The sequence below is a fragment of the Pan troglodytes genome, chromosome 18 (genome assembly GCF_028858775.2).
Source record: "Pan troglodytes isolate AG18354 chromosome 18, NHGRI_mPanTro3-v2.0_pri, whole genome shotgun sequence".
NCBI classification, from domain to species: domain Eukaryota; kingdom Metazoa; phylum Chordata; class Mammalia; order Primates; family Hominidae; genus Pan; species Pan troglodytes.
In genome coordinates, this window is record NC_072416.2 from 48,331,546 (window position 1) to 48,341,564 (window position 10,019).

The 10,019-nt window shown below is 42.9% G+C and overlaps 1 protein-coding gene across 8 annotated transcripts in view; it reads right to left on the reverse strand.

Moving 5' to 3' along the window:
* Nucleotides 1-9,189, reverse strand: part of BRD7 (bromodomain containing 7) — a 55,603-nt gene extending 46,414 nt beyond the window's left edge. For 6 of the 8 annotated variants that reach the window (XM_054668370.2, XM_054668369.2, XM_009430766.5 and 3 more), the window contains exons 1-2: nucleotides 8,928-9,183; nucleotides 8,287-8,495 (exon numbers count right to left, since the gene is read on the reverse strand). In XM_054668370.2, coding sequence (XP_054524345.1) covers nucleotides 8,287-8,495; nucleotides 8,928-8,976 — 258 coding nt within the window. In that variant the 5' untranslated portion in view covers nucleotides 8,977-9,183. Of the gene's footprint in view, nucleotides 1-8,286; nucleotides 8,496-8,927 lie in introns of all 8 variants that reach the window. The other 2 variants (XM_024349829.2, XM_003315094.6) reach the window with 2 other exon arrangements.
* Between the last annotated feature and the right edge of the window lie 830 nt (nucleotides 9,190-10,019).

Here is a 10,019-nt window from a genome sequence, read left to right on the forward strand (position 1 = left end):
TCTGAGCTGAGATCTGAAGGAGAAAGAATCTAGCTAGGTTGGGGGTGGAGGTAGGTGTGTGGGAACAGCATTCCAGGCAGAGGAAACATCTTGTATGCATGAAGATCTGAGGCAGGGGAAAGGAAGAGGGGCTATTTCCATTAACTACAAACACATTTACTTTCTTCTGACTAGATTCTAATTTGCCCACAACTTGATGGCAAGTTATTTTATTAATCTGTGTGTAATGCTTTTAAAGCAAATCTTTGCTCAGATTATTAGGATTTAACACTCACCGAACCACATTATTCACTCAACAAATGACATTTGCCTGTTCTACTGGAGCTCCCTCTGGACAGGGGTCCTTGTCTTATTCAGCTCCATATCTGCAAGCTCAGCAAATGCCTAACACATAATACTTGCTAAGTATTTGCAGAAGTAATTAATCATAGGAGACAGCATGAAATAGGAACACAAAAGCATGCAAATTAACAGCTAAAGTCCTTAGTAATAAGTACTGTCCTTCAGGTTGGTTACTTTTGGAGGATATATACACATACATATATTCAAGTGATGCTCCAATATGCAAAAAAACAATGTAGAGTTCCCTTTTAACAGCTGATTTTAGAATCCAATGAAAAATGTTTCATTACCTGGCAGCTGCACATCATTTTTGGCCCTAGGCTGAAAACAGCATTTGCTACACACGTTAGCCATTAGCTCTATGATGCTTTCCCCTGGCTGCCCGCGGCAGAATGACGCATACCTTTCCCTGGACTCCTGGAACAAGTTAGTCAAACCTCCCTTAGGATTTACCAGGTCGTGAGGTTTATTTATACTTTCATGTCTGATTCCTGGGTCCAACTTTGAGCTCCTGTAGGATTTTATTTATTTATTTACCTATCTTAATCACTGGAGCCTAGTACAGTCTGGCCAGATAATAGGTGTCAGGTAAATATTTGTTGAATAAAGAAACAGATAAACAGCCTTCTATCAGAGGAGCAATGCTACTCATAGGCCCCTTTTCTGAGTTCTTCCTTCCTTGGAAAGGTCTTTTGGGGTTGAGACGACTACCTCAGGAGGGACACACACAGACCAATGCTGAGAAAGGGGGAGGGTTTTCTGCCAAGGCAGATAAGCCACAACAGCCCAGAGATCCCAGGTGTGACAGATGGCACAAGTCAATGAACTGTGTTTTGCCAGAATTCTCACTTTGCTTAATACGATTAGTCACTGCTCCTCTCTAGTTAAAAGCTACCTCATACTCTGTGGCTCAGTTAAATCAGCAATACAAGATACTAACAGCACCTACCTCACAGAATTATTTCTAAGGATCAAAATAGTAAATATACACAAAGAATTTAGAATAGTGTCTGGCAGACAGTAAACACTCGGATGTTAGTTATGAGTCTGCCTCCACTGTTGGACTTAGTATAGATAGTGCTTTAATAAAATAGGTATTTACTGGAATTTACTGTAATTTTCATTAAAGTTTTACTTAATTTTAGCTTTATATATAATAACATCCTATATGTGTTAATGCTTTTGAGTAAAAAAAATTTTTTAATGACTACTATCTTTCTCATTTTATTCTGATAACATTCCTAAGCAATGTGACTGGCCTAACTTCTTTCAGCAACTAAACCAGAAGTCGACCTACAAAGCTATTAAGACATCATTTGGGTTAGGACTATGTTCTTCAGAACAGCAAGTGAGTTTCAATAAAGGAATTGAGACCACTCGTCTGAGCTATTTCAATAAAAAGCTTTCTATGCAGGTCTCCTTACAGTTTCCACTCTCTCCATTCAATATTTGTTAGATACTGTTACCAGATTTATGTTACTAACACTCAGCTTTTATCATTCTTCCACTCAAAGTTTTTGACTTCCCACTGACTACATACTGAAGCTCAAACTCCTTACTCTGCCATCTCAGCTGCCTTTCAGATCTTACCCTATCCTCCCCTCCATGCATTCTGTGTTTAAAAAGAGACTTACTTTATGTCCCCTATACACATCTCCTTCTTGCCCATTTCTGAGCTAATCCTCTAACAACAGCTCCATAATCCTCTGGTGTGTGGGCTTCCTGACCTCCACGTCTCTACGCAGTGGCCTATCATTCTATTCAGGGATCATCATCTAAAGTCAGCACATAAATAAAAATTGGGTTGTCAAATCACCTTGGAAAATACCTGAAGTAGCCCATTAAGTACAATACTCATGACTTACAATCTTAGAATACTTCTACTGAACTACCATAAATACTTCTACTGAACTACCATAAAAAGAGCCATTTCTCTCAGGGCATATAGTTGACCCCATGTTAACTGAACATATAGTGTTACATCACTGTATTTTGATTTCTAAAGCCCAACTCAAATGCTGCTTCTTGAGAAAAGTCTTCTGTGATTTCCCCCAGCTCCATGTACTCTCAGGAGCCTCAGAACTAGAACCCTGCCTCTGTTAGGGCACTGACTTTATTTCCCCATGTGCTGTGGGCAGAGGTTGGTGCCTACTTTAACAACTCTTTCAGATTAAAGACCTCTTAAGGGCAGAATTTGAGTTATTGTTCTGGCATTAACTGTGAGACTTTGGTAAAGTTACTTAACCTCCCTGAGCCTCAATTTTCTCATTAATAAAAGAGGAGATAGTATGATCTAGTAATTCTATTTGTGGGTGTGTATCCAAAAGAAGTGAAAGTAGGGGTCTTGAAGAGAACTTTGTACAACTCATGTTCCTCGCAGCCTTATTCATAACAGCCAAAAGGTGGAAGCAAACCACATGTCCACTGACTGATAAATAAATAAAATGTGGTATATCCATACAATGGAGTAGCAATTAGCCTTAGAAGGGAAGGACATTCCAACACGTGCTACAACAGACGAACCTTGAGGACATTGTGCTAAATGATATAGGACAGCTACAAAAAGACAAATACTGTATCATTCCACTTATGAAAGCAGTCAAATTCACAGAGACAGAAAGTGGAATGATGGTCGCCGAGGTCTGAGGAGAGGGAGAAAGGAAAATGCGGAGTTGTTAATAGGTACGAAAAAGTTCTGGAAAATAGTTGCACAAAAATGTAAATACACTTAACACTACTGAACTGCACACTTAAAAATAATTAAAATGGTAAATTTTATGCTATGTGTATTGTACCACAATCCAACAAAATAGAGACAGAACACCAGTCTCACAGGATTACAGTAAGGAGTATAGTAGGATGATGTACATAAAGCGCTCAGCACAGAACCTAGGATGTACTATATGCCTGATAAGTAGCAGTTGTTATTTGTAAAACGTTACGTGTAGTTTTTTCGTGTTATAATCATAATGGGTGTGTATATGGTTATTTCCTCTACTGTGATTTTAGAAATACTTCTGTAATTTTTATAAATCATTTTATCAAGTTAACAGCCTCACAGAATTTTACCTATTGCATCTTAGTTTTACTTAACTATCCTCTTGTGTATGTATGACTAGATCAGATGGCATGAGCATTTTTTATGGCTGTTATTTTATTTTTTACATAACATGGGAAAATATAAGACTGAACATTTAGGAAAGGAAAACTAATGTTTTAAGAGTCATGCCAGCAGGCAAATTCTTTATCAACTGCTCAGCATCAGAATGTTTAAGGAATAAGAAAATTCATCACTTTCATAGGGGTGGTGTCTGGTGGAAACCAAAGCACGTGTACCCCTAATGCTTTGGTTGGCATTAAATACCACTGCTGTACAGGGAGAAATACTGCTGATCCTACCCGCTGGGGCATTTTAAACTAATATAGTTAGAGCCTTCCTACTCAAAACAAGAAAATCACTTAACTGAGGCACTTTTGAAAAATTGTAAGGCTTTACGTAGTGTGTGTGTGTGTGTGTGTGTGCGCGCGCTTCCCCCAACTTTATCTTATTTTCCTAAGTAACAGATTCCTAATTTTTAGCAAGGTACATTACCCCCATTCACTCCCCGCAACTAAAATGCCAGACATGGTAGCTCACACTTGTAATCCTAGTACTTTTGGGAGGCTGAGGTGAAAGGATCACCTGACCCCAGAAGTTTGGGACCAGCCTGGACAACATAGCAAGACCCCATCTTTACAAAAGAATGTTTTTGAAAAAATTAGCTGGGTGTGGTGATACATGCCTGTAGTCCCAGCTACTCGGGAGACTGAGGTGAGAGGATCACTTAAGTCCAGGAGTTTGAAGCTGCAGTGGACCATGATTGCACCACTGCATTCTGCCCTGGGCGACAACATGGGATCCTATCTCAAAAAGGAAAAAAAAAAAGACAACATTTTCCGGTCTCCCTAGCAGCTAAGGTGACTATGTGATTAGGTTCTGGTTAGTAAAACATAAGCAGAAGTTATGTATGCCTTTCAGAAAAATGTTTTGAAAGGAAAAGGACATCCTTTGTCCTCCATCCAGCTGCATGGAACTGAGAGAAGAGTCGCCAGTCCCTCAGAATCATACATACTCTAGCCCTTCTTTCTCCCAAGAAGAGATCACAGCAACTACTATTCCTAAAACTCCCTGGACATCCAGAACACAGCTCACAGAGGCATCTCTAAGGTCTCCCTCCCTACATAACACTAGCAAAAAGAATCTCTCCCTGCTTCCCTGGTCTAGCCTGGAAAAAAAGAATGACCCAAACAGTCCCTACAGAACCAGTGACACCCCAGAGGATCTGAAGTCTCTAGCCCTGAATGTGAAATAGAAACCATCCCCCTACCTGTCCTATTCTGAGAGGTGTGTCCAGAAGAGACTGTGGATATGAACCCATTTTAGGTTGCAATGACATCAAAATACAATGGGACTAACGATCTTTAGAGCCACAGTCAAGAAACGATAGAGTGGCTGGAACACAGCGGGGAGAACACTTCTAAGAACCCATCCTGAAGATATTCTTACACGAGTGTACAAAGATGTGTGTACAATGAGGCTCACTGCAGTATTACATGTAAGATTTAAAAGTAATAATCATAAGTATGGTATATCCATATAACTAAATACTATGTAATCGATATGAAGAATAAGATAACGAATAAAACAAGAAATGAAGAATATTAATGTATCAATGGGATTATGGTGGTAACTGCCAGAACAAAAACCAGAGTGGTTCAAAGTGGTTACCTCAACTTTTGTTAAACAAGACGATGGCCAGAACAAAGAGCACATAAGAGACAAAGGTTGATAAGCCACGGCAACACACTTGGGAGACGGAAGGCAAATGGGGTGATTTGCAGAACAGAGAAAGCAAGATACTCCCGTATGCAGAGAGGTGGACACCTTTGAAAAAAGCCTAAATTCCAGAACCCTGGAAAAGCTCAGAACTGGGGGAGGCAGGGAACCTGAGAGTCTCCAAATCTCGAGACGAGCCAAAAGTGAGGAGAAATGCCAGACTCAGAAAACTGGGTGGTAAGACCTTCAGCCCCTGCCCCACAGTTGGCTCCAGAAACACGGATAAAACTGGCAAAATCCATCTCCTAGGAGAGGAGGATTTTTCTCTGGAGAAACTAAAAATCCCAGAGAAAACATCTGTAAGGTACAGACATTGGGGCATTCTTCACCAAAATGACCGAGTCCCTGTTAGTCACTCTACAATAAAGTCCATCAACTGACAAACTCTGTCTAGGTACGAAGCATTTAATCAGCTTTGTACAAACTGCAAAAGCTCAGCAGACAACTAAAGGATGCTTTCAACAGAAAACAGAGACAGACAAATAAATGGAAGAATTTGGGAGAGAGAGACAGGGCAGGGAGCAAAAGAAAACTTAGAAGAAAAAAACAGGAAAAAACTTCGATTAATATCCTCAGAGAAAGAAAAGAATATACTGCATCTAAAACCAAGAACAGGGTGCTAATTCAAAAAGGACAGTTAGAGAACAAGAAAAAATTCTTGGAAATTCAAGGTATAAGATCTGAAATAAATCTGGAAAAGTCAGAAATTTTAGGGATGTTCCCTGAAGGAAGAACCCTCCCCCGCCCCACACACACCCAGAAAAAATATGAGAAAAACATAAGAAAATTAGAGGATCAGTTCAGGAGTCTAATATCTAAAGGGCAGGAGTTCCAGAAACCAAGAAAAGAAAAAATGGAGGGAAAGAAATGAACACAGGAATACTTCAAGCACACAGCTCTGAACTGAAGGCACAAGTATTCATTGTGAAATGTCAGAACACTGAAGATAAGGGGGAAGATCCTAAAAATTTCAAGTTAGCAAATACTGGTCATATGCAAAGGACTAAGAATCAGAATGGCAACAGACTTCTCAACAGCAAATTTAGAAGCCAGAAAACAACAAAGCAATGCCTTCAAAAGTCTGAAAGAAAATAATTTTCAATCTAAACAAGTCAAACCATCAACCTGTATGAGGGCAGAATACAGATTTTCAAACATGTTAGAACTTATAAAATCTACCCCGTGTATGCTTTCTTAGGACGTTCCTAGAGTTAAGAGTCCACCAGAACAAGGGAATGAACCAAGAAAGAGGAAGGCATGAGATCCAGGAAGCAGGTGAAGGAGAGTCCCAGGAGGCCTTGACAGCAACTAATTCAGCCTCCAGGAGACAGAGAGCTGTAAAATAAATGTCTCCAGAGGAAAATAAAAAAGGAAGTAAAGAACTCAAATGAGTTTCATAAATCTTAGAGTTTGGGAAGAATTATTAAGCAATAACCAAACAAATGAAAGCAATGATCTAACTAGTTAAGATCAGATCTATATTTGCATACTATACTTGCCTACAATCACTTTAATATTGATTTAACCAATAATTGTGATGTACCTATACCTTGAGCAAGGGAAACTGAATTCTCATCTTCCATAACATGATGTCGGTAGAAGATATGAACTGCTAAATCAGTAAATAGCAATATAAACCTTTATTTTGAAATAGAAATAAGTAGGCAAGGAAAAATACCTAAAAAGTGTCCAGAGTGGAGCAGCAGCCTGCTTTGTGTCAAAAAGCTGTGTAGTACTCTTGACTTTTAAAAATCATCTTCACGAATTACTTTACTACTATTAATTAAAAAAAAAAAACAACTGGTTACCTCTGAAGAGGGACTCTATGTGAAGGACTGGGGTGAGGAAAACTTTTTCCATTTTGTGTACTTTTGCACCACATGAACTACTTTTAAAAAATCAAATGCATATATGGGTTTTATAATTTAAGGAAGAAAACAAAACATTACTCCTACCTAGCCAAAGGTAATAAAAACTGGGACAAAAGGGAAGGAATAGACTTAAGAAATCCCCAAAATAAGATCTCTAAGACTTGGTGACTTAGCAATGTGTTCAATCACATGGAAGAGAAAGCTCCTCTTGTATATATAAACATAAGAAAAATTATATAACTAACCTATGAAAATTTACCTTCACAATAATTGATTTAATAAGTCGTTCAGTGGCAGGTTAAATTTGGAAAGTTAATAACAGTAATAACAATGTTGTTATTATTATTAGAGACAGAGTCTCGTATTATTGCCCAGGCTGGAGTGCAGTGGTGTGATCATACCTCACTGTACCTCAAACTCCTGGGCTCAAGGGATCCTCCCACCTCAGCCTCCTGAATAGCTGGGACACAGGTGCACACCACCAGGCTCTGGAAATTTTTGTAGTTTATTTTGCAGAGGCAGGGCCTTGCTATGTTGCCCAGGCTGGTCTCGAACTTCCAGTCTCAAGCAATCCTCCCACCTCGGCATTCCAAAGTGTTGGGATTACAAGTGTGGGCTACTGGGCCCAGCCATTAATTATTATTTTGCCCAGCTTTCAAACCAAGATGGTAGCTACTCATTCTTTTCTGTTAAATGCAAATGGTTAAGAATATCAATCTCCATTACAGGTTTCTGACCAAATTTTCTCAACACACTACAACACTGTTTTAAAAGATTTAAAGTTGCTCATTACAGATTTGGCATTATAATATTTATTTCAGAACAAACTTTAAACCCCAGTAGATCCCACTCACTTCTGAAATGACTATTTTTGACAATCCTCGAACACTGAGGCTTTCTTGAGCATGACTTTTTACCCTGCCTAGATGGAAAAACCACTCTTTGAAGCAGCTCCTCAAAATTTGGACTTAGCTGCTTCCTCACCTGATGTGCGAGTACAATTGCCTAAGAGTATAATTCAAAAACGACTTGCTGAAACTCATAGATGATTCATGTCTCTATTCTGTCCTGCTCCTCCTCAAACGAGCCAGATCTTAGAGGCGTTTGTTTTCCCCAGATACAAAGAAAATAAAATGAGGTTGGCAGCTGGAGGAGGCAGTGCCGTCCGCAAAGCCAAAGCAATGTAACCACTTGTACCTTAACTCTTCTCCGTTTTCTCCCCTTTTCTTCCCCTGGAATCTGCTTTTCTCCTTTCTTTCTCTTTTTCCGCTTTCTGTCCTTGTGTTTGTCATGATCGTTTTTGTCTTCGAAGAGGCTGGAGTCGTGCCCCGAGCTGCCCGTGGAGAGTTCAGTGACTTCGTTCCCTCCTACTTTGAGGACCAGCTTCAAGGGCTTCTCTACATACTCTTAAAAAAAGAAAAGAAAAGAAAAGAAAGGAAAGCGCGTCGATTAAAGTCGGGGCTCTCCAGGGAGTGCTAAGGATGCAGAGCGCGAAGGCGCAGCAAGCCCGAGGCGGCTTTGGGCGCTCCGCGAAGCACCTGTTGAATGACGGACCCCCGCCCGGGGGTGCGGCGGCGCCGCCCGCCCCGAACGCTCCCAGGCCTCCCGGGCCCGCCTCACGTCTCCCCACCAGAGACCCACCGGACCAGGGGGACCCGGGTTCGAATGCCGCCGCCGCACGGGGGGCAGCGCGGCCTCGGGCAGGACGCGCCCCCTTCGCGGGCCTGGGCCTGCCGTGGGAGGGAAGGGCCCTGGGCCGCCCCGGAGCCATTGGGAAAGAGCGGAAGCCCGGCAGAGCCGCTGAGGGCCCGCCGCCCGCACCCCGGCCCCCTCCTCACCCTCGTAGAGGTGTTTGTCCGACTTGTGCTTCTTGTGCTTCTTGCCCATGTCCGACCGGGCCCCGGTGCCCGCCCCCCGCGCCAGGCCCAGGCCGTGCGGCGCCGCTTCCGGTCCGGGCCAGGCGAGCGGAGGGCGGGAGCGGGGCCCGCGAGACCCCGCGCCGCGAGGCAGGGGGGCGGCGCGCGCCGGGCGGCGCGATGCCCCTCTCGAGAAGACGGAGCGCGAGACCCGGCCGGAGCCCGAGAGCGGCGGCGGGGGGGCGCGCGGCCGGCGCAGAGGCGGGAAAGAAGGCCCGCCGCGCGCACAGGGTGCCGGCGGCTGCGGGTGGCGGCCCCTGGCGACCGGAGGTGGTGCTGCAGCTCGCGGGCCGGGGGCGGGGCCGGGGGGCGGGGGCGGGGGCGGGGCCGGGGAGGGATCCACCGCTCAGACTCTTGTCTTTCTTCTTTCCTCCCTTTCCCCTCAATTTGTCTGTCTTGTCTCTGTCTCTGTGTGTCTCTCCCTCCGTCTCCCCTTCCCTCCCTTCTTTTTACTCCCTCCCTCTCTTTCTTTCTCTTTCCCTTCTTCCCTTCCTTCCTCCTTCCTTCCTTCCTTTCTTCCCTCCTTACTGCCTCCCTTCAAGCCTTCCTTCTCTCTTTTCTTCCTCCCTCATCACCCTTCCTTCTCCTCTTCCCGTCTCCTTCCCTCTTTTTTCTTTTCTTTTTTTACCCTTCCTCCTTCCCCCACTCTTCCTTTCTTTCCACTTTCCCTTGCTTCTGTTTCTTCCCTTTTACGATATTGACTGAACCCCATACTGGGTGCCAGACCCGGCAACCTCAGCACATTGGTGACTGAAGATTCTAATCTTAAAAAAAACTTATGTGCTGATAGGTGAAGGTTTCCAGATGTTTTGACTGTCTTTACTTCTAGCTGTATGGTGCTTTGTCTGTTTTCAGATAAACTCATAATTATAGTCTCCTCTTAAGAAAGGATCTGTTATCAGTCATTTATACTTTAGTAACAATTTAGGCCCATGAATCACCTCTCCCAGGAAGATTTGTAGCTTTACCTTGAACTTCAGTGGTGAAATTATAGGCTTATATTTTAGGACCCTA